The sequence below is a fragment of the Temnothorax nylanderi genome, unplaced genomic scaffold (genome assembly GCF_030848795.1).
Source record: "Temnothorax nylanderi isolate EJ_2023f unplaced genomic scaffold, tnyl_v1.0 TNYL_tig0058_pilon, whole genome shotgun sequence".
NCBI lineage: Eukaryota > Metazoa > Arthropoda > Insecta > Hymenoptera > Formicidae > Temnothorax > Temnothorax nylanderi.
This window is the reverse complement of record NW_027249120.1, coordinates 556042-579628: the sequence shown is the minus strand read 5'-3', so window position 1 is coordinate 579628 and position 23587 is coordinate 556042. Positions and strand designations below refer to the sequence as shown.

Below are 23587 nucleotides of genomic sequence, written 5' to 3'. Positions count from 1 at the left end.
AAAAGAAGAAGAAATAAATTTTACACGGTCAGAGAAAGATCGCCGATAGAAAAGAAGAATAAACAGAAAACTTAATTTAATTGTACGTTGCATCAAATAAAATGCACGCGATTCAAGAAACTCGAAGAGACTTTTTGAACTTATCTAATAATATTCACACACAATTTATTTTTCGAGATGCAAGATTTTTGGGAATAGAAGCTATAATATTTTAACTTAACTTATGTATATATTGCTTATATATTGTATATTTTATAAGTATTCGTTGTATCTCTTGCTTTAAGAATAAATTCTGATATGAATTTACGACTTGTTAAATTATAGTCAATGTTTGCTACGCGTTTGCAGAGTAATTTAGTTTAACACTCGAAAATATAAAAAAAAATACGATTTTACACAATTTTGTAAAATCATGATTCAGATCTCAGTAGAAAGGATGAACGAGACGTTTGGCCGATTGCTTCGGGTCATCAGGGGTCGACGTACTCGAAAGTCGAAGCTTTCCCGACTCATCGGCATGCGGGTCTCGCGAAATTGTCTATTAACGAAATTTCTAATGCGAATTTATGATAATGAACGGCCGATCGAAGATTATCCATTGCCCCGTGGCCATTTGATCTATCACGGGGCAGAGGTTCTCAATGTCCAAAATATTTCTTCCATTGCTACTGCGCGTATCTTTCTTATCTTCCTCTATTTCTTTGCCACTATATCGATATATTCGTAAATTATACATTTAAGATTAGACTGCAAGAATATTCATATGTTTGGCTACGCATTATTTTAATATGACATATATATTCATACTGTATCTTTATATGAAAAGCAAAATCTTTACCACATGAATTCCTCTAGCGTTAGAAACAATATTCGTTGCCGAAAAATATTTCACGTTCTTGTCTTAGCGATATGATATATTTTCAATGTTATTAATTTTTTATAATTCTTGATATGTTTTACAGATTTATAGCTTTTCTTTATATTAGTTAGATAAATGTCCGATAGAAATCTTGTATAATATCGAATTTGTTCTCCTAGTCGAATTTGTTTTTCAAAATTCTAATATTTTGTGCTTGACAACGATGTCTTTGGAGAGAACGAAGGCTATGAGACGGTAATAATTATTCTCTGATACAACCCGTTAGCGAATAATTCTGCTATTACAAAAAGTAAAAAAAAAACAAGTCTAAAAATGGTCTCAAGGCAAGCTTTACAGTTACTGAGAAGGAAGAACTGTTCCTTCTTCCAAAGTGTCCTTATCGAACAGTTCTACGAGAATCATACAGTCGATTCTTAAATAATACGTACCAAAAGTCACTTTGCAGGAAAATTGGAGTCATCCGGTTCCTCATCTCTTCGCGATCTCTTTGCGGTTGAAGAATAAACTCACGATGACTCAAGCTTTCTAACGCGTCACTAATGACCTGAAATTTAGAATCGTATTTTACTGCGCGCTTATGGTTTTTTAAGAAACCTGATGACATTTGTTATAACACATGAGTTAATTTTTAGATTTTAATTTGTCGATGTCGATATTAATTATACGCGAGCTCATTATCCGCACATTTCTTTATCTCTAATACATATAAACCATAAATCTCGGTATGAAAATAGAAATATATCTATACACAAAGTATAATTCAGACCAATATATTCTATGTGCAGGGGACGGATAAATTAGAAAAGAGAGAAGTGTGTAATAATGTATAAAATATATGTAACTTTAAGAACATCAATCTTATTTACGAACACCTCTTTCCGTATAAGATTATGTAATTTTACTATGTATAATAATACATAATAGTTATATAACTTTATGCATAAATATATAAAATCAGCAATAAAGTCTTTTTTATCAAGAATAATTTCTAATAAAAATATCAATGACTATGCAATTCATAAATCCGGATAAAACTTGAACAGACACATTAACAGTATAATTGTTTTAAAAAAACGTAAAGAAATTATTGCGAAAAATATTAGTATAATATAATATAATACAGTAGTATAGTACAGTATAATATAGATATAATAGTAAAGGCTCATAAGATTATAAATCAATTAAAGAATAATGGAGCGTAGAGCCGTAACAAGGTGTTGGTGTTCATATATTCTATACTTCCGTAAAGAATTAAACGAATTGTAATGTACATACTGTACATATACATATATTCCAATTTAATAAACTGCGCGCCGCAAATTTGTCGGACTTGAAACACAGCTATCTTGGAAAATTAATACCCTTCCCTACCCCGGAATTAAATCTAACCGATTTAATTGTTAAAAAAAAAACAGTATAATATATTCTCGACATTTTAAATAAACTATAATAAGCTAAGACTAGAGATTATACAGGATCATAATCGGAAAAGTTTGCCGCGGGCGAGGCCGTTTCGCGTCCCGCAAAAAGAAGAAATCCACGGAAAGAAATCGTCTCGCTGCACGGGGGGGCTGATGCGACGCGACAGGACGAGACGAGTCGTTTGGTCGAGGAGCTCGGCGATCTTGCGCGGAGGATGGGCAGCGTGTGTCGTCGGAGGTGTCGCGAAAGGTGGTGGTCGCCGAAAGGTAGTGGTCACCGAAGGTGGTGGTTTGATAAACGCGGGGGGGAAGGAACGCGCGGCGCAAGACGGAGGACACTTTCACTCTCACAGGTGCATGACCGACTCGAGAACATGAAGCTCCCCGTTCGAGAGAGCGAGAGAGAACGAAGCTGAAGGTGAGAAGGACAAGAGTGGAAGGAAGAGAGAAAGAAAGAGAGGGAGAAAGAGAGAGAAGATGACAGGGGCAGAGGGAAAGACACAGAACCACAGACAGAAAGAGAACGAAGAGCGATGGGGGGGGGGGAAGGGAAGAAGGAAGGTTTTAATGCCGCGGTAATCTCGGGTTGTTCCACAAAGTGGAGGGCTTCACGCGACCCGCTAGATAACGGCCCATCGGCCACGTGCTCGCGCGTACTAACGTCCACCTTCTCCGTCGCGCTAATACGAAATGTCTTGTACCTGTCCGTCCCTAATATCTGTCGTTAGGCCACTTTCCTACTGCGTCGGTTAGGCTCAGTTAAAAATCTAAGGCCGAGTCCAGATATGTATCGTATCACCTTATCGTATCATGATATCTTCTTATCAAAATACGAAATATATTGGTTATAATGATATGCCAAGGCCTTGTTTTTAATCTGTAAGATACGAGATACGAATACGAATTGAAAACAAGGCCTTGGCATATCATTATAACCAATATATACGATACATGTCTCATGTCTGGACCCGACCTAATGAAGCGAAAGATGCATTAGAATTATTCGAGATTCCGTTATACGTACAAAGGTTGTACTTTAATTAAAGCTCAATGCGTTAAGATTTTGATTATTCACAATCGTTATCCATATCAGAAATTAAATTACATAATTTTGTAGCCTCGACACATGATCTAATTAAGATAACCATGACGAAGAGAGATGTCTCTTAAATATTTCTTAATCCAGGTATTTGTTTTTTAAAATAGATTTTCGTAACATACGTTTAGACCTTTTCAAGACAGTGGACCCATATTTACGTATGTCTTATAATTAAGGAATGAATTAATAAAGATGGGAAATGGATATAAATCATATCTAGCTTCTTGGCAGAGAGCCATGTTACGATTGTTATCCGACATCCACGATAAAATCAGTTTATGTGAATCAACTTGGCCAACTCGCCTCGCGTTCTTTAACGATGGTGGAGCGAGTGCACGTAGCGAAACGGTGAATACGATGATCCATCGCGGTAGCGGATATGATCGCATTGAAAGCCGCGGGCACCATTGGCGACGACGAGAGGAGGGATAGAGAGGACTCGGCAGGGGGGCGAGAAAGAAAAAAAAAGAGAAAGAGAAAGAGGGAGGCAAAGAGTGAACGGGGGCGAATACGGAGGGGGAGGACGGCAGAAAGAAAGAGGGGAAGAGAGTAAGATAAAAAGAAAGAGAAAGATGGTGAACAGGGTCGATGAACCGAGGACGTTCGCGCTGTTCGCCGCGTTTACTTACTACCGAAATACATTGTTGGTCCCGATGGTCCGGAGTGGTCCCAGTGGGTCAGTGGTTCACGGGGGACCCAGAACCGAGCCCGCTGGAGATACGCGGCGCCGAAACATCCTTTACGATTTCGGCTTTCATCTGTGCCCGGAGATCAGCGAGGAGATCAACGAGGCGGTGTTACTTGTTTGCCGAAATCAGCGCGAACAATGATTATAGGAAACATGAAATTACAGCCGTTGTTCCCGCTCGCATTCGGACTAACGAAACTGAAACAGTTAAATTTATTTTGAATGAAATTTCATTCTTCTCGTTTCGCTACATCGTTCTATCATGTCTGTACTATGTATCAATTGTTGTCTGCCAAAGACGCTGAATGATAAATAACTCGTTTGTTAAATAAAGCGCGATTCGCCTAACTTTCAAATAGAGATGTTCAATTTCGCAAGTTTGATTCACTACAAGTAGCGCATCGTTCGGTGGTAGCACGTCAGATAGGCAAGCACAAAACGAGTTGACAACCGTTCATTGTTCCGAGGCAATCACAAAGCCATCGGTCGATTTTATTTGATGATCAGGCCCGAAGGGAAGAAAGGAAATTGCGTTGCAGAAGTAACGTTCGTCGAGGATCGTAAAGAAGAATAAAGAGGTTAACTGTCGTACCTAAAAATAACTCCATTCCGCCTTCGCACCCAGACTTCCATTCGCTGCATCTCAGATCCCCGTCTTTCACATTCGACAGCATCGTTTGGTAATGAACTTTGGATGCAATAGAACCGGCATGTGAAGTCAGTTAGAATAACAACTAACATTGCTCCGATATCTCTCGGTGCAGCAAACTCTGCAATCTATAAAAATTATATTTTGTTAATTAAAATATATTAAAGTGATAAACATTATTATATATATGTCTTCAAGATTTATTTGCTTTGTTATAAATAATATAATTAAAAAAAAGTAAATCTCTTTAATTTTCTCGAACATTAGACTTAGTATAATCAGTCCGCGTAAACAACAATTACAAATGAAAAGAAGTCTCATTAAAATGTAAAATACATGTCGACTGCATAAGTCACCGTGTTAGCGTATTTCTGCTAATTCTATCACTTAAAAAAAAAAAGAGTCGGTTTTACATCGCTGGCACAAAGATGAAACGTGTACTTATGTTGTTAAACCGGCGTAATTCGAGCAAGCCAAAACTTTCGCAAAAATAAAGAGGAAAAACGAAAGAGAGGAACTAAATAAACGTTGTATGTACATACAAGTGAAACTTCATGGGAAGACTTCCCCTCGGTGAAGACCGGTTACGTACTACATGATGTTGAGCGACTTCAATGAACGGACGAAACGACAGGAGAAGTCGAGTGCGAGATCTTCGAGATACTACAACCATACGCGGAATCACACCCTAATTTGGTTTATTGCGATGCTAATGATCGCGACGTTTCGTGACCGCGATGAATGTATAATACATAATACATACAGCAGCCGTAACGAAGCAGTTCGCCGGCTAGGGCTGCGTTCCAATATTCACTGCCATATTCACTGAAAATCTATAGTTTACGTCACATATACTATATAGATTTTTACTATTTTTAGTACTGGCAGTAGTGGCAGTGAATATCGGAATGTAGCTTAGAGGTTGCAGGTTATAATTTATGATCTTATTTCGTCCCATTTGTTCAATCTGCAACTGTTAACCGTAAACCCCAACCGCAATCGAGCCCGTAACCCGTAGTGTGATTACGGCTTAACGTTGCCAAGAACGGCAGTAAGCCAAGAAAATGTATTGAATAATAGTGGCCTTTTACAATTGAGGATTTACTCGCGAATGCTTTCAGCTCGGACATAGATAAATGTAAGATTACGTCTCAACTTCCTGATCGATTACGCAATGAATTACGCAGTTTGATCTTCAAGAGGGAGCTCGGCCGTTTATCAGCGACCCGGTAGCATCGTTGCGCTCGTCTTCCCAGAAACTGTGTCCCATGACGCGCGTTTACGTCCTCGAGCATATTAGAAACGGGGTAAAAGCACGCCGAATGCTCCCACGTCGGGCCAGGAGAGACCGCGGTTCGTTGACCCGCGACCACGTGGAGTAGCACGTGCATTCGCGAGAGATTTCGCGCGCGGTGCCGCGGTGAACGATCATTAAGCGACTATCGCTTGGCTCGACTCGCACGTTGGGAGCAAGGAACTGCTAATGCGACCGACGATCGTTAGAAATCTTTCACGTTTCTTGCGCCACCAGGCATTCGCCTGGCCTAATCGCTCGTTAGACAAGTCACGTGCTGCATATGCCACGCTGAATTCAACCCTACCCTACACAATGACTCCGACGATAGTACGACGACTACGACGACGGTGACGTGCCGCGGTACGCTCGTTTACATCTGCGCGAATATCTCGATCTCTGCTCTTTCGTGATTCTTTCGTGGGATTACTTATGCTCCTTTGCTCCGTTCTCGCAGCATTCGATGGAAAATAAATCCATGATACTGACGAGCATTAATAAATTTCAATAATTATTGAAAAATATGAAGTATATTTATTAACAGAGGAGTCTCTACACATTATTTTGGAATCTAAAACGAAATTTCTCTTCTTAATGAGAAATCTTAATGAGGAAAAGAGCACGCTATCTATGGAGATAAGATTTTAATATTTTCTCTTTTATCTTCCATTGCTATAGTGACAAAACTTTATTCGGCATGCGACAAATTAAAAAGAAAAATATATAGTTCTTGAAGAAATGGGCTGTTTTAGATTTATTCTAGTAATGAAATATATTATTATACAATTAAGAATGTAAAAGGAAATAAAAAGAAGTATTTTTCCCAAATATTAAAAAGAAATTTAACAGCTGAGTGCGGGAGAGTCGAACATCATTATTGCACGCGGTAGATTAATACAGAGATATTTGCTTGCTGTTCTCAGCAAAACATAGGAAGTATAACGTAGAAAATCAGTTTTGCATGAAGCTGAAAAATCGAAAATCATTATTTCAACAAACATTAAACAATTCCAAATTTTATCACTGAGAATTAACATTTGGATTACATGACGCAAACCAACTATAAGTAGTATTCTGGTCTTCGTGGGAGGTATTGATGAGAAAGAACTTGTTCGGTTCAGGAAAAGAGAAGGCAGAAAGAATGAGCAAGATTAACAACGGACAAAAGCCATTCAGTTACACAGTCGCAACAAAAGAGAATGATTTGCGGAAAGAACTATAAAAGACAAGGAGAACCTATGAAGTTTCGTTAGACGGTCGTAAAATTTTAGCTCCCCGTAGCGAACGTCAAAGAGTCATTCTGGTTCGCTTGCGGTTCCAAGAATTCCGGTTAGAATTTAGGCTATCAGAATCTGGAACGCCTCGGTCGTTGGCCTTGCCTTCGATTCCCAGCCTGCGAGATTTTCGGGCGCGACTCTGCGTATGCGGCGTGTTTGTATGTCCGTATGTTAAAACGGAGCTTTTATCTAATGAACGTCTAGACCGGTTCGCGAGCCGATCGTGCGGACGCTCGCGAATCACGCGACAATTTAGTCCCAGATCCGTTGAATGTGCGGAAGGAGAAGACGAGAAACGGCGTTCGCTTTAGCGATATACAAGCCACGGTACCATTAGAAATTTTCGATTACTCTGATTCCCCTTTGAGGTATCTAGCATCATTTTTGCTTTCTAGATAAAAATAAATAAAATCAACATTTGTTATAAGATAATAAACAACAAGTTTGTTAATGTATATACAAGTTATATTAAATAATAACGAAATACAGAAAATATTTCTAGACAGATGCAAAATTGGAGATATGAGAGATGTAGTGTGTAAACGTCTTTACTTTTCGTGTTTAGTATTCATTGTCAGTGAACTTCGTTTCTGCTTCTAAATCATATTTTTATCTATTTAAAAATGTCCAGCATCGCATTAAATAAAAGTCAGATATATATATTTTTGAATTAAATGTGTAGCATGTATAACACTGCAATAAGTATAATAATTATTACAATTGAATATATTGACAAGTGATAAAGAAAATTGATAATATTTTCGACTGTGCCGACTCTTTAAATATGAAATAATTTTTCAAATTAAAACTAACTTGATGTGCACTAAAACTATTTACAGGCATCATTGATTCGTGCAGATTGCATTTTACTCGAGTATTTAATTTCCTGTAATTATCTACGAATGCTGCATTTTGAATAGCGTTGGCTTGCTTTATGTGAGAATAACGTTCTAATTTTTGTGTTCTCTAACAATTCTAACTCGTAACAGAGTGGCTATTAGATGTGTACATTTACGTATATCGCAATCATTAATCATGCCGTTTTCGTGCATCGACGCGCGCGGCTACAAAGTCGCTATCGTTAATTTCACGCTGTATATTATAATTACACGCCTTTTTTTCTCGCCTCAGATGTGCCCGAGTGAAGACGGAGGCTGCGGACGGGCCTCGGACGCGCAGCGGAGACGGAGGGGTCCGCGGAGGGAAAGGCATGGAACGATTCGGAGATAATATACCGATGTACTGAATTACGCGGCCGGCTACCGAATCATTTTGACCCACATCCGTGAATCGTCGTTGCCTCGAGGCCGGAGATCCGAGGCGCCTTCTTCTCGGCGTTACTTTATCGAATCTGCCGTGCTGCGTTTTCAGAACGGCGATAAATAATCCGCCGAGCGAGTCGAAGAAGAAAAATCATGCCATATATTTATCTTCTAATTAATTTCTTTTAAAAAATTTAAATCAAAGTTTAATCACTAAATTATCTAATTCAAATATATGCTACATGTATAAGCAAAAGTTAATTTGAAATATATCTTTATAGAAAAAAGTATTTTATATAAACTTCTTTTGTACATATCGAGATAGTTGAGGGTAAGACTTAATTTGTATTTGCTTCGTGTATGCGTAGCTTCCTTTATGCAAATACATCGTCTCATTGTACACCGCAATAACATGTGATAATTCTGCCGGAACTTGCCATGAGACCTGTTTTCTGGCGCTATTGGGTCGCAACAGTCAGCGGGAAGATAAGCTGTGCAATTTATATTCAAGCTGTGCCCGCGATTATAATTTGTATTTGCGACTTAAATAGTTATCAAGAAGACAAGCAACACGAATATGACGATGATTATTGATGTTGCTGATCACAGGCGCCGAAGGTAACGCTAATATAGTATTAAAGAGATTGAACTGAAGAAAAAAAGAGAAAAGATGTCCACATTCCGGATTTGCGCACTTCTTATTTCACAAATCCTTTGAGATAATTTCCTTATTTGCATATCTGGTGTTTAAAAAATTCCGCTAGTGAGCGTGCTATAATGGATAAGGGTTTCGTATATAAGGAAAGGAAAGGTAGAGTTGACTTGCAGTGTCAGACTAACAATAAGTGGCGCTCTAGTTCAGGATATAAAGATAGACAGACAATGGTCTCAACGCGAATAATCTTGTTGTTCGTAGCGATCGGCGTTAGTTCAGGATTGCCTATAAGTCATCGTGGGTCCCATGGCCATCCTATACCGCCTGAGCCACGGTTTAATGGAGTTTTCGACAGTGATTACAATCACGAGGAAATTGGTAATTAAATTTCTGATGATAATTCCAGTTTTGACAGATTTGCAGCTATCCAAAATTTAAAATAAAAATTGATTTTACTCTATGGTGTTACTCGCAATAGGCGTAGTAATTTAAAAAATGCTTCGTTAAAATCTGTTGCTATTTCCTCTTTTTCTCTCAGCTAGTAACGTAAAATATTGGAGTCCGAATGATCTACAAAATGTTTGGGAATTAAGCGGTTTACACGAAGGTGATATAATGATACATCCCGATAGCCCATCGTGGAAAAATGGTCTTCTAGATGCTACAGCACGATGGCCTGGCGGTGTCGTGCCCTATTTCATACAAGAAGATGACTTTGGTAATTCTACATCTTCCTTTACATAATCGCGATAACAAATAGCGTTAGCATAAGTATTAATATTACAGATGTCATTCATTACATTTAAATTTACAAGCGAGTTTGCTACCGTTAATTAACTTATATCTTAAATTATTTGCATCGTTATCTCTTTCCGAAAGTAGAACTAGAAAGAAACAAAGAAACTCGTTTAAACTGAGACTGAACTATGTTGTTGAAATCAACTGTTAGTTCGTTATACATATATACTTCAAAACTTAGTCTTGATTCGGAAGGTTCAATTTTTGTCTAAGAATCATTAATACTTATAGATCGGGATCAAATCGAACTAATCAAAGAAGCCATGCAGGAGTATCATGAGAGAACATGCTTACGTTTTCGACCTTACAAGGATACTGACGATGATTACGTGACGATACAGGCGAAAAAGTCGGGCTGCTGGTCCTTGGTAGGTCGTCACGGTCACGGACAGGTGTTGAATCTACAGAATCCAGGATGCGTTCATCACGGTGTTGTCGTGCACGAGCTCATGCATGCCTTAGGCTTTTACCATCAGCAGAGCGCCGCGGACCGAGACGAGTGGGTCACCATACATTGGGAGAACATCAAGTCGGGTACGAACAGCTAATAATATTAATATTGCGTTTGTGTTAATAATAATTTACATTGATTTCTTATATCTATTTGTATAAAAGATCGTGTATTTATTTATTACTGTAATAATTTTTTACGGATATTTAAAATAATCTTTGAACGCCATTTGTTGAATACTTGAACGCTATTCGCATCCGAGTCAAAATGATGTCAACTAATGTGTTCTTAGAATGGATGCTCTTGTACGATGCATGAATAAAATTTTAATGAACTTTTGCAGGTAAGGAGCATAACTTCAACAAGTATGACAATCGCACTGTCACCGATTATGGTATCGCCTATGATTACAAGAGTGTCATGCACTATAGCTCCCACGCGTTCTCTAGAAATGGAGAACCTACCATTATGCCGAAGGTAATGACCGTGCGGCACTCGCAATATTCCTATTGATTTCGGTTTGTTCTCAATGTTTATGCTATTTCGCAGAAAGAGAAGGTGCAACTTGGTCAACGAGACGGACTCAGCGAAAAGGACGTGGCCAAAGTACAAGCAATGTATAAAGAGCAATGTGGCGATCGTAAACCAGAAGGAAACGGCGGCAATTCTTCTGATTCTTCCGAAGAAATTTCTATAGGATGGCTATTCAATTAAATTCACGTTTTTAAATAATCAAATTCTAAAATGTATAATAAAGCGTACCAACAAATATCTATATAGTACGTTTCCATGTTTTTAGATTAAAATGCATTTATTAATTTATAAGTCAATTTATAAAAATATCACATACTTAATTTCTTAAGTATAATTATTATCAGTCTGTCCAAAAATAAAATATTTAATCTTCAAGCATCATAAGACTTGTCGAGCAACAATAGCACTGCAAATTGGTCCCTAACAATCTCTGCTTATTTCATCCTATAACATTCAGCCGACAAGGTTTTCCTAATTGTAATACGTTAACTGTTTCAATTCATTTACAGCATCCTCTGCCGCCTAAAAATAATATTTATGTTGTATTATACAAAATCGCATAAAAATACTGTATCAATAATTAACTTACGCGTCGGACATATTCATCTTCATCCTTGATTAAGCCTTCCATGAGATTTCTGAATGATTTGTTCCAGACCTGTTGTAACGCTCTGCAGCAAAATCTACCCAACAATCTGATCATAGTACATGTCCTTGCTCGTAAGACAGTTTGTCGATGACTGAGAAGTTTATTGAGCTGTTCCACTGACGCTCCTTCAAAAAATTTCAAATATGTAAATTCATTACAAATACGATGTAAAATAGAAAATTTACAATTTCGGCTCACCGGGAGTTTTTGTACGCAGAACAACTTGTTCCACAAGCTCGGCATTCTCAGGTTGAGATCGTAGAACGTTATTTAAAATAGCGATGAGATCTGCAACGACCCTTGCCTTCCTTTTTTCTAACGTTAGTAGTTGCTGTAGAAGTGGCATTCCATTCACAATGTAAATAGCGTCGCAAAATTGCATGAGAAATTGATTCTCAATATAAACTAATCTACAAAGAACTAGCATCGCGCATTCGAGTGCTTGAAGTTCATCGGCGGATAAAGAAGATGCTGATCTCGTTCCCACGTTCACTATCGCATTCAACTCGTTATCGGAACGTTCCGACATCAACAGTTTGATGGCATAAACGAGATTTGGCACTACTCTCACATCTAAATAAACTCGTTCGATTTTCTTAAGATTTTCTTTGCTGACTGATACGGTGAATGGTAATGATAATAAACAAGTTACATATTCGACAACTCGGCAACCGGCTGCTGGATTTCTTAAAGGGGAAACAAACACCGAGACACAATTTTGTTGCAACAACGAATCAATTTCACCCTCCATAACTTCTTCCATCGATCTTTGTAAAAATGCGATCCATTCTTCGTTTTCGATCGGCTTTTCCACTGCCTTCGGGTCCCAATCTGGCAATCTCGTGTGTTTTTCAGTCAAGTTTCTTTTACCGAATTCCTGTTCATAATCCATGCTCAAGCAACTTTGCTTGCAATCACCATCACCATGTACAATTTGCTCTACGTGCGTAGATTTTTCAATTTGTTGATCTACATTGATTCCATCACCTTGAGCATTAGTATGATACATTTCCTCATTCAATTGTCGTATGGAATGACTATCATCCGTTTGCGTTTGAACAGGTTTCGAGTGATCGTCTAGTATTGGGAAATTATGTTGTACGTCTGCATTATGTGGACAGTCACTCTGACATAAAGCGTGATTTGCAGCTAAAAGATCACTTCTCAAAGATGCCCTGAGACTGAGATTTCCTAAGAGTACATCAATACTAGCGCTAGAATCAGTGCCACTTGGCTCACTACGACGTAATGCCTGACAGTGGTTTATCATATGATGGCAATATGCAGGAGACATTAGATAACCCGGTTGTGAAATACATGTTCGTTGCTGATACTCATAATGTCTTCTCTCCTGTTCTTGTAATTTTTTGATTGTTTTCTTCACAAATCTATACAAAAAATTTTAATTATTTGTATGTATACATATATGCTTTTAAAAAGAAACAATTAAAATCAATACTATACTTGGATTGATTTGCAGTACGCATGGCTAAACGCTCTAATTGTTCTTGCTTTGCTCTTGCTTGACTTGCAGATAACGGATTGGTAAATGGAGTAGATACGGTGCCACCTACTATTATTATTCGATCCTTGACAAACGGATGTTGGAGAAGATCGGGCCAAGTTAACCGCTGAGAAGGATCTTTCTGAAGTAATCCCTGAAATTAAAATTATGAATGAATTTATTAACAGAAAAATCAACACTTATTATAAGTTAAGCTATGTAAGAAGGTAAACGATCAAAATACGACTAAAATATTGGCGAGTAAGGATAATGTGGCCGTTGACCTTTTTACATATAACAGCTAACTTGAAATTATTATATAATTCAACCAATAATATAGTAATACATCTTTTCACAAATTAATAAACATCTTTACATGTACAATATACAATATACGATTGCAAAAGTATTAATATCACAATAAATATCTTTACCTCTAGGAAGCTTTTGCAGGTTGGAGAAATAAAGTCTGGCCACTTTATTTTTTCAAATTTGATCAACTTAACCAAGTGCAGTATTGAATTAGTTTGAAATGGAGGCGCACCAACCACCAACTCATAAACAATACAGCCTAAAGACCTTTTTAGAAATTATGAAATTAATTTCAAGATATATTTCCTATATAAATGAATCATAAATTATATATATATATGTATATTTAAAATATTTATGTGGCTGTACATTTACCATAAATCAGCGTTGTGATCATAGGGGTATGCGTCCATGAGTTCTGGTGCCATGTACAATGGCGTGCCTTTGATTGACGTAAGTACATGAGTACCAGTACTCATATTACGAGCAAATCCAAAATCACATAGTTTAGCTATGCCATTCGCTTCTAAGAGAACATTTTGTGGTTTGAGATCTCTAAATAACATTAATATAATTATTATAATTGCATATTATAAGCCATTCTTTGCCTTAGCTTAGATACAAACCTATGCATCACCCGATTTGAATGCAGATAATAAAGTGCGGATACTAGATCACAAGCTATTACTTGTGCTCTTTCCTCAGACAATCTACCTCCTTTGGCCAGTATGTCATATAATTCCTTATCTGCATATTCTGTTACAACCACGATCTAAATCAGATATTTTACAGAATATCTAGAAAGGTGTCTTACTTATAAACATAATTCTTTTCAAATCCGACATACTTCATTTTCTGTTTCGAATGAATCTATCATCTGCACGATATTTGGATGCTGCAGATAACGTTGAATCTCACACTCTTGACGCAGACTCTTGAGATCTGTGTCTGATCTGCCACACTGTGGAACAAGCATATCGGCGCGTTAGTCATGCAGCAAAACAAGTTATTTATAAATTTCTCTTGTTGTTTCATAGCCATTCATACCTTCCTTATCATTTTGAAAGCCACAATTTCACCATCTGAACGTTTTCTAGCTTTATACACTTGTCCAAAGGATCCCTCTCCGATGTGCTTCAGAATCTCGTACTTCTTCATCTTGAAGCTCTCGTATTTCTTCATTTTGTTGAAGTGCTGAAGATAAATGTCAAAAAATTTGCTTTTTGTATTAGTACGGTGTGCGCATGCAACAAAACGGAAACTTCACAACGCGTCAAATATAGATAACTAAATACAAGCGTCCATTATATATGTAGTGAAAGCGGGAACGAAAAGACAGCTGTTTAGTCCGCGGGATGTAACGTAGCTTGAAATTCTCTGTGTACTAACGCCATCTTAGCAAACGTGATTGAGGCAAAGCAGTAACTCAAAGTAGAAAAGTATTTGATGATAATAAAGAAATATAATTATAAAAAAAAATACAATCAGAATAATTTCAATTATAAAAAATAAATAAAGCCTGTGTTTGTTTATTCATCTTATCATAAATATGTTAAGACATTTTTAAATATTATTGTTACCATCCATCTATATTAAAATATTAAACTTTATCGAAATTGTATTGTTCTATATATGTGTATTGAAGATATTTTAATTTAATCTATGTATTAGAAAAGTCTATCTTCTTACGAAAAAATAAATTCTATTATTATCAATTATACATGATTAAACAAAAAGATTTAACAAAAATATTGATTCGCTAGAATAAAACAATTTTTTTGAAAACGAAAAATACAGATGATTTATATTAGAAGAATATTTTTCAATAAGACACACTTAATTGCTTCTGCATAATAATTCCTATCGCCGTAACAAATTAATTATACGGTGTTAAAAGATTTAACGAGAATAAAAATAAATAGAATCGTGATGGAATAATGCTTTTGTTACGCGCGACCATAACTTTTTTCTTACGACGAAACATATTCTTATGATAGCTCGAGCGTGTTACTCACCATTGGACCACCAATGAAAAGAATTCTAATACATCAACTGCGATATACGCCGGATCAGTTTTAATGCAATTATATTTTCACACTAGCGATTAGTCAGTCCATGTTTGTAGTTCGCCCAAGAAAGATGCAGGAAGCTCGATATCTTTGTGGCTCGTTTCCTTTAGCATTCCTTTTACTAGGTAGCTGGTTTGTCACGAACATTAATACATATCCGACGCAGCTTATCAATTCTTGGACAAGATCGCCACCAATATCGCTGAAACTGATAAAAACAAGGGAGACCACTTCTGGGACGACTATTAGCTATAAACGTGAGTAAAGAAATGAAGTTCATTCCTCGATTGTGCCTGGAGAACATGCAGATTTGTGTCTAGAAAATGCCATAAAGATATCTAAATAAAGATGACCTAAAAGTATTCTGATATTTTATAAATATAATATCATGTATTCACAGTTGATTCATGGTCTCAGTATGATAATCCAGAAGAAGGTGCAGAACGAGAAGGCGATATATATCAGTCGTTGAAAGCGAGGAAAACTATTACGAAGGATAAAACTTTATTATGGCCTAATGGTATCGTGAATTACTACGTTCATTCGTCCATAGGTAAGCCGTTCCTGCAATTCTAAATCGAAACAGTGACTTATATAACTAGCTAAAGACAAGCTCACAAATAATGGAATATTTTATGTATGCATTCCACTCAAAATCAAATATATTTAAGAATTGCTTGCAGGCCTAAATATTTAAGGATTTATTATCCGCTCTAGCTAATAAACCGATGAAACTCGCTATGCTGGAGGATGCGTTACGTACCATAATGTCAAAGACATGCATTAAATTCCTGCGCATTAAAGAATATGCAAAGCTCCCAGCAAATAGTTGGGTCAATATCACGGGTCATCAGAAGGGTTGCTTCTCTGAATTAGGACGTAATGCATACGGACCTACTTCTTTAAACCTAGACGTGAACTTGTGCCTTCACACAATTGGACACACGATACACGAGACGTTGCATACCCTAGGTGTATATCATGAGCATATGAGGCCAGATCGAGACAAATACATTACTATAATATGGGAAAATATAAAAAAAGGTAATCAATGCAATATATGTGTTAATAACAAACTGAAAAGAGGACTAACAAAAGATTCTTACAGAAGATGTATTCAATTTCCGTATGTTAAATAATAGTACCGTAACCGATTATGGATTACCATATGACTATGACAGCATAATGCATTATTCTATGACGGCGTTTTCTACTAATAGGTCGCTTCCTACGATAATACCTACGGTAATATCAATTTTTAGATACAATATCGAAGATACTTCGAAAACTAAATATAACTGTATATACTCAATACTAAGAATCAAATATAATACTTATTATATTTGATTCTTAGTATTGAGCAATATATAATTCTATTGATTGAATCAATAATAAAATTCTGCTTTTACAGTCGTCTTATGTGGAGATTGGCCAAAGAAGTCATTTGTCGCATTACGATATACAAAAATTGCTAATTGCTTATAACTGCACTGCCATCGGTACTAAATTGGAAAATAACAAGAAACTCAATTTGGAGAAACCTAAGAAACTTCCTAATCGCAAAAAATTACCGCAACCACAGTCGTTGAATAAAACAGTCATTGAAACAGAAGTGAAATCACATACGCCGACAATCGTTATACATAATTCAATATTAAACAAATTAGATGATAAGAATGCTGATTTAGGAAAGTCAATGGATAGACTTAATCAAGTAGCTTTTCTTAGATCTGTATATCCTATTCAACCCAATTACTATCCTGTGCCCCTGAGCCCAATATACCTATACATAAATCTTCATTTTTACTTGAATAAGAAATGAATAAGAAAATATATATTGCAAGATAAACAGAATTTTTAAAGTTAAAAAAGTAAATTTAATTGATGCTAATGAAGAATATATATACATTTCACAAAGTAAATTATAATAATACTAGAGTTGTGTCATTAACTGTGATAATTATTAACTTCAGATACACAAATCTTTAAATAGATCCCATTTTTGTCTTTACTCTTATAATTAGTTTGCAATTAGAGTCAATACTCTTTACTTCTGTCTTTTCGTTTATGATCACTATGCTTCGAATAATGTCTCTCCGATGATTTATCGCGATCTCGAGATTTATGTTTCTCTGATGATTTATCACGATCTCGAGATTTATGTTTCTGTTCGTAGTATTTATCTTTACTTCGATGTTTGTCCTTTTTATGTGACTTCCGCTCTCTCGAACGTGACGACTTCCTATATTCATGTCTGTGCTTTCTTTCCGTTGCATCTGAATATCTTTCCTGTTTGTCTCGATCTCTTGATCGGTGATAACTTCTATCTTCTGAATGGTCTCTTTTTTGAATATCTCTTTGCTTCTTATGGTGATGACCGTTCCTTTCTCCAGAATTATAGTCATTATAGTCTCGGGAAGGAGGATCTTTACTAAGAAATACTTTGTTTAAACGTTCTGTTCTATCTTGCATCTTTTCATAGCTTGTATCATCTGTTTTGGTATTCCGAACGTCTGTTACACGTCCAGAATTACTTTCTCCGGAGATATAATCTACATATATTTCCATTTGTTGATCAATCACTTCTCTGAGAATTTCAGTATGAGACTTTTTATTTGTATGAACGCCTTTATGCTTTGCTCTACGCCTCTTGAAGTTGCGCTCTCGTATCAACAATTCCAGAAAAGACAATTCTTTGTCTCCTTTTTGTTGTGCCTCCCTGAAAAATAGATTTAAAAATATTTATAAATTACAAAAAAACAACATATATAATATATAACATAGACATACTACTATATGTTACATGTATAATTATAAATATTATATTTATTCATTATAAATTTATATCTATTCATTAAACTCACAGATTATTAATATTTGCAATATCTTCTCCAATGTCTGGCTTGGCGGTATTAGCGATGACATAGTCATAGAGCGCTCTCCTCTCATCGCTGGTGAAATCTATGATAACCCTATCAGATGTACGCGGTACTAACCGCTCACCCATACCTATTATCAGTGTTAAGAATTCACATTTTTCATAGTTATAACATAATTATAATATAATCATAAAAATTGAAACATAATTAAAGTTTTCTTGCAATTTCAAAATAATAGCTGTACAGTTCTTTTCAATTGCATACTAAATAGGAAAATTACATGAGCAATTGTTAGATCGCAAATGTTATAATGTACCCATTTTGTCTTTATACGACTATAAAATATTGAATAAAGGATATGTAAAAGGATATATTGATTCTGCGGCAAGTATAACATTCACAACTCGCTGGAAAAAATTCCATTGTCATTTAACAGGCATAAGAACGCACATAGTCGTTACGTTTTTACTAACCAGTTTTCATCGTTGGATTTTGTTCTTTGGCCTTCCTGAGAACTTGTTCTTGCAGTTCCTCGTCTGGAACGGACATTTCATATAGAGATGTTTCATAGAATATCTCTAGGAAACTTATAAAGCACTCGTCCTAAGAAGCTCGTCCCTTACCAAATTTGATACAGAACGGTGAGTCCGCTGGTAAAGTTGGCTCTGATAAAGGGACATCTAGCTTTCCGTAACCCTCAGCTTTCCATTGACAAGAGGCGAGATGGTCATTGAGAGAGCCTTCCGTTAACCGGTGGGACGAATCATACGGACACGTGAGATACTCCGTATCCTATACAAACGCAATAGTTCCGTTAAAATCAACATATCTGAGACCAAGTTCCGATTACGCTTACCACGTTCGTCACGCTCTCCATCGTCCAGCCGAGGGTTCCAACGATGCTGGCGATGTCCTCGTTAACCGCATCGGTGAAGCTCCGCAGTTCCTCCAGTTGCTGCTCACGAGAGTCACTCATATTTTTTAACGTGTTGATTTCAACAGCGTTTCGCACAGAATTCATCGTATCATCAATTCATCTTGATTCACGCCTGGACCCGCTTGTACGAAATTAGGATTGATCGAGAGAGGACAGAATTACGGCGCAATGGGGTTTGGGGTTAGGATACTCGCACGAATTTACTCGTTCGCTCGTCGTACAGATGACGACATCTGTGAGTGATTATGCGAAGTAAGACGCTACAAGCTTTGGCGGATCATTCTGCGATTTATAATCAATATTTACTGTCAGTATCCTGATATTGAAGCTGCTGGAGCCCTTACATGGAAGAAAATCATACACGATCAACCGTGTAGCTCGCCGTGCCCCGCAGGCAGATATTCGCATTGCGATCATCGAGGACATTGAGGTGAACTGCACGCGCCAACTTGAAATTTGAAATTTTGAGCGCGCACCGCGTCCGGCTTCTCTCGCGTCTTTTACACGCAGATTTTTCACGTATATTCGTTCGAATCTTTGTAGAGAATGTCGAATAAGACGCGGCTGATCATCGTAATTCGCTAGGAACCACACAGGAAGCGCGCCCGACTGTTATTTCAGTCAAATTCAAATAGTTCACATTTCGGAGTATATCTCGATTTCGAGATCTTGCGAGCCAAAACTCGGCCGCCATGACAGTCTCGTCGAGTCGTCGGTGCATCGGTTCGGAGTCGGATCGCGGTCCGCAATTAATCGCGAATTTCGCCCGTTAAGAGTGCACGATGAGCACGAATTTCTATCGGGAGTGCCGACCGGAGTGACGGGCCATCGACGGAACGTATCGGTTAGCGCGGGCCTTCGCGATTAGCGTCGTTTCACCGATCGCGGCTCCGACGCTGCGCCGCGCAACCGCCGTGCAGTCAGTGCGCGGAACCGCGGTGAGTACAGATTCCGACGCCGGTAGGCGTGCGAAAATCGCCCTTACGCTTTTCGGAGAGACTCGGAGCGAGACTGGGGTGACTTTTCCACGAGGATGTGAGAAATAAGTCGAAAAATGAAGTCATAGCGATCATATCGTAGCGCGCCTGTCTCGCCTGATGGAAAATCTGCCGCTGAGTGCGGAATGTCGTAGGTCGGCGTAAAGCGTAGCGTACGGTATTATAGTATGTCAGTAGTACGAACGTGCGACAGGACCGTCGAGTGGACTTTGTGCGGTTGTAGAATCACTGGGTATAATATATTGCGTAGTAGTGCGAACGTGCGACAGTTCCGTCAAGGGAGACTCCGTGCGATCGTAGTATTATAATTATATGCATATATATTTTGCCAGTAACGCGAACGTACGACAATTCCGTATGTAATTACTGTGCGACTATAATATTATTCGTCTGATAGATTTTTTACAAATTAATTATATGCATGAATCAGTTAAAGTATGCAGTGTACTTGTGTATCTCTATATAAGTATATCAGTGTAGTAGTATTTATATAGTAATTGGTAGTATTTATGCATGCATAATCGGTACTATTTGTACATATAGTAATTAGCAATTATGATCGTTTTCTGATTAGCCGCTATCACTACGTATTATTAGTTGTTCTGTGGATTAGAAATGCAAAATTGTAGCTGCTGTAATTTTTTGTTTTAAATTATATGCATTAAGTTAATTGAAATTTGGAGTATCTTACATATGTGATGTATTTATAAACAGTGGTTGCTATTATTTTCGTGATCACTACTTGTAGTTCAGTAAATTAGAAATCGCAGTTGAAACAGTGATTTCTATCTTTAGATTATACATTTTTTTCTTACGTTTCTAATGCGTTTGAAGATTTTTTTGTACGCATTAGAAATATAAAAAGAGAAGTTTTCGAGGTGGAACGTAGCAATTGGTTATAGTTAGATTACTGCAGTTAATACTATGGTCGCTGATTTTTATGTTTAAATTATACATAACAGAAAGTTTTTTCTTACGTTTCTAATGCGTTTGAAGATTTTTTTGTACGCATTAGAAATATAAAAAGAGAAGTTTTTGAGGTGGAACGTAGCAATTGGTTATAGTTAGATTGCTGCAGTTAATACTAATACGGTCGCTGATTTTTATGTTCAAATTATACATAACAGAAAGTTTTTTCTTACGTTTCTAATGCGTTTAAATATTTTTTTGTACTTGCATTAGAAATACAAAAAGAGAAGTTTTCGAGGTGGAACGTAGCAATTGGCTAAAGTTAGTGTGCTGTAGTTAATACTATAGTCGCTACGATATAGGAATTGTTTGTTTCATCGTGTTTGAATTATGTTAATGAAAGCAAATATCGCGTTAAAATAATTCCGTAATATCTGATGTGTTAAGACAACCATTGGACGACATTATATTGATTAACGTAATCAGCGGCGGATTTTGAGGGCAAAGAAACGCAAACTTGATTTAGAGACCTTTACAAGAGATCTTAGACGCTCGGCTACTATCCGTCTAATGAAAAAGATACTCTATTGTGTGCTGGTGATAATAGTGGGTTATAATTAATCTGTGCGCGGACGTGTCGCGGAATAAAAGGAGAGTTCTGTCTTGCATTTCGCGTGTCAGTGGCGATATCGTGGCGATATCGTGAATTTGTGATTTTCTTCGAAATGTCCGTTCCTTCGAAAGTGAATGCGGTTCTAGTTTCGGAGTTCGTTCAGCAGGGCGCGTAATTAAGTGCTCGTTTGTGGGATTAATTGTTTCCTCGCTGGAGCTGGATGCGGATCATTCCTGAGGTGGAATTTGCAACGGGTGGAGCAAACTGCGATACCACAGCTGTGGTGAGTAAGACTAGTTATTTATTAATCTAAAAAAATATATACAATTATATAAAACTGTGGTAATATGTACACAACACATAAATGCGATCATTTATTAATGTTTTTTTAAATATTTGAATATGTCTAATATTAAAAAAGATTTTTATATTTTATATATATATTAACATTTTTATTGAACATTTATATTAAAATATTTGATTGCTGCAGTATTGAACTAGTAAAAGTTTAAAATGAGATTAATTGCATAATTAATAAAGTTTAAGAAATCAAATCGAAAATTTTGTACTGTAGGTATATATTTATAGTCCATTTTCTGGGCTTTGAGAGTAATGTCAATTTCTACTTTTAAGCTTTTTAAAAATCACATTCAAATAGGTTCTATGGTTCAATTTTAGACGAAAAAATATCGAGGCATGAATAATTAAATCGAGATGTATTAAAATAAAACATATAATAAAAAGAGTCATATAAAATATTTAAATAATTATTTATGTAAATTGTTGTACATAATAGTGGCATTTTTATCAAAATGAAATGAATTAAATGCTCTGATCAACGTACATAAAATTGCATGATGCACGATAATTATAACATTAATTCTTCTGTTTGAGGGCACGTTTAGCTGATTGTGAGATACAACGATTAGCGAGTGCTCATTTATTTTATTAGCATATTATACGATATTGATATCATCTACCTTCTTAATGAAAAATGATTATTCGCCATTATTGACTACGTTATTAAAGATCGCTTTTTGCGTTTAATTAAACTTAGACAACTACATTTTCGTTTGTGACTTACACATTTCTGCGTATAAATAATAAAATAATCAGTCAGTGGGCGCGCAGCTTGATTAAAAAAAAACTCATAACAATATGGAAGCTCTAGGTGCTCGTCTATTGCGCCTAATGGAAAATCCACCGTATTTGCTATTTCTTTCATCCACATAACGGTCTTCGAAATGTTCGGAGAGGTTGTTTGCATTTCAACAAATGGCGTAGCAAAAGAATCCACGCGAGAGCGGGATAACGTCGAGCGAATAGCGTGCAAACGTTGCAATGCCGATGAATTCATAAAACGCTGCTTCGAGTCAACAGACGTTTCAACGACTGCTTTAATTAAAGTCAAATTATGTAGGGAAATGTAACTGCTAACGAATACTGTCAACTCAAATGCGCATTCGAAGGAACCGGATCCGGTTCGTGTGTGCATTCGCGCATTCCGATGATCAGAGAATGAAGTGGTCATTACAAACCGTCATTATGAGCATATAACCGTTTTTCGATTTATTTCTTAATTAATATAGATCTTTATTATAACATTCTTAATAATTTCAATCGGCATTGCAACAACGAGCGAATCTTTTTTTGTAGTAAAATAAAGAGAAGATAATTACATAAAATAATATTCTATCTATACGGAACTA

The 23587-nt window shown here is 36.7% G+C and overlaps 5 protein-coding genes across 8 annotated transcripts in view; 2 read left to right on the top strand and 3 right to left on the bottom strand.

Moving 5' to 3' along the window:
- The window catches only part of Phtm (cytochrome P450 enzyme phantom), a 43060-nt gene extending 32605 nt beyond the window's left edge, over positions 1 to 10455 (bottom strand). Inside the window, exons 1-4 of the mRNA XM_071707430.1 lie at positions 10318 to 10455; positions 4681 to 4865; positions 4030 to 4286; positions 1309 to 1424 (exon numbers count right to left, since the gene is read on the bottom strand). The gene's annotated coding sequence lies outside the window, so the exon portion shown is untranslated. The remainder of the gene's footprint in view (positions 1 to 1308; positions 1425 to 4029; positions 4287 to 4680; positions 4866 to 10317) is intronic.
- LOC139773162 (seminal metalloprotease 1-like) lies at positions 9396 to 11188 on the top strand. The gene is made up of 5 exons (XM_071707434.1): positions 9396 to 9603; positions 9764 to 9943; positions 10255 to 10557; positions 10818 to 10951; positions 11024 to 11188. Exons 1-5 carry the CDS (start codon positions 9453 to 9455, stop codon positions 11186 to 11188), a joined length of 933 nt encoding a protein of 310 aa, XP_071563535.1. The 5' UTR covers positions 9396 to 9452.
- Positions 11189 to 11266: 78 nt separating this feature from the next.
- Positions 11267 to 15954, bottom strand: Fu (STKc_STK36 domain-containing protein fused). Of its 3 annotated transcripts, XM_071707427.1 has the most exons (10): positions 15489 to 15954; positions 14521 to 14667; positions 14321 to 14434; positions 14100 to 14245; positions 13849 to 14028; positions 13596 to 13740; positions 13122 to 13315; positions 11856 to 13045; positions 11598 to 11782; positions 11267 to 11530 (listed from the first exon to the last, which is right to left on the bottom strand). In XM_071707427.1, the coding sequence occupies exons 1-10, from the start codon at positions 15489 to 15491 to the stop codon at positions 11480 to 11482; spliced, it is 2355 nt and encodes a 784-aa protein (XP_071563528.1). In that variant the 5' UTR covers positions 15492 to 15954; the 3' UTR covers positions 11267 to 11479. The 3 variants fall into 3 exon arrangements, with proteins under 3 accessions (XP_071563528.1, XP_071563529.1, XP_071563530.1); XM_071707428.1 differs by lacking the exon at positions 15489 to 15954 and having other exon boundaries at positions 14521 to 14931; XM_071707429.1 differs by lacking the exons at positions 14521 to 14667; positions 15489 to 15954 and having other exon boundaries at positions 14100 to 14229.
- On the top strand, positions 15589 to 17364 carry LOC139773186 (zinc metalloproteinase nas-4-like). The gene is made up of 5 exons (XM_071707462.1): positions 15589 to 15799; positions 15943 to 16095; positions 16260 to 16586; positions 16651 to 16787; positions 16954 to 17364. The coding sequence occupies exons 1-5, from the start codon at positions 15589 to 15591 to the stop codon at positions 17362 to 17364; spliced, it is 1239 nt and encodes a 412-aa protein (XP_071563563.1).
- A 117-nt stretch (positions 17365 to 17481) lies between these two features.
- Positions 17482 to 19583, bottom strand: LOC139773161 (U11/U12 small nuclear ribonucleoprotein 48 kDa protein). Of its 2 annotated transcripts, none has more exons than XM_071707433.1 (5): positions 19281 to 19583; positions 19045 to 19213; positions 18895 to 18957; positions 18407 to 18551; positions 17482 to 18261 (listed from the first exon to the last, which is right to left on the bottom strand). In XM_071707433.1, exons 1-5 carry the CDS (start codon positions 19440 to 19442, stop codon positions 17580 to 17582), a joined length of 1221 nt encoding a protein of 406 aa, XP_071563534.1. In that variant the 5' UTR covers positions 19443 to 19583; the 3' UTR covers positions 17482 to 17579. The 2 variants fall into 2 exon arrangements, with proteins under 2 accessions (XP_071563534.1, XP_071563533.1); XM_071707432.1 differs by having other exon boundaries at positions 19278 to 19581.
- Positions 19584 to 23587: the final 4004 nt, after the last annotated feature.

Coding starts and splice junctions, on each gene's coding strand:
- LOC139773161 (XM_071707432.1), bottom strand. CDS start 19,442: ATGAATTCTGTGCGAAACGCTGTTGAAATCAACACGTTAAAAAATATG. Junction 18,552..18,894: donor AAATCCAACGATGAAAACTG/GTTAGTAAAAAC, acceptor CACTGATAATAG/GTATGGGTGAGCGGTTAGTA. Junction 18,262..18,406: donor ATTGCAAATATTAATAATCT/GTGAGTTTAATG, acceptor TCTATTTTTCAG/GGAGGCACAACAAAAAGGAG.
- LOC139773186 (XM_071707462.1), top strand. CDS start 15,589: ATGTTTGTAGTTCGCCCAAGAAAGATGCAGGAAGCTCGATATCTTTGT. Junction 16,096..16,259: donor CTACGTTCATTCGTCCATAG/GTAAGCCGTTCC, acceptor TATCCGCTCTAG/CTAATAAACCGATGAAACTC. Junction 16,788..16,953: donor TTCCTACGATAATACCTACG/GTAATATCAATT, acceptor CTGCTTTTACAG/TCGTCTTATGTGGAGATTGG.
- LOC139773162 (XM_071707434.1), top strand. CDS start 9,453: ATGGTCTCAACGCGAATAATCTTGTTGTTCGTAGCGATCGGCGTTAGT. Junction 9,944..10,254: donor CATACAAGAAGATGACTTTG/GTAATTCTACAT, acceptor TAATACTTATAG/ATCGGGATCAAATCGAACTA. Junction 10,558..10,817: donor TTGGGAGAACATCAAGTCGG/GTACGAACAGCT, acceptor GAACTTTTGCAG/GTAAGGAGCATAACTTCAAC.
- Fu (XM_071707427.1), bottom strand. Junction 14,246..14,320: donor CATTCGAAACAGAAAATGAA/GTATGTCGGATT, acceptor TATCTGATTTAG/ATCGTGGTTGTAACAGAATA. Junction 14,029..14,099: donor TCAAATCGGGTGATGCATAG/GTTTGTATCTAA, acceptor AATGTTATTTAG/AGATCTCAAACCACAAAATG.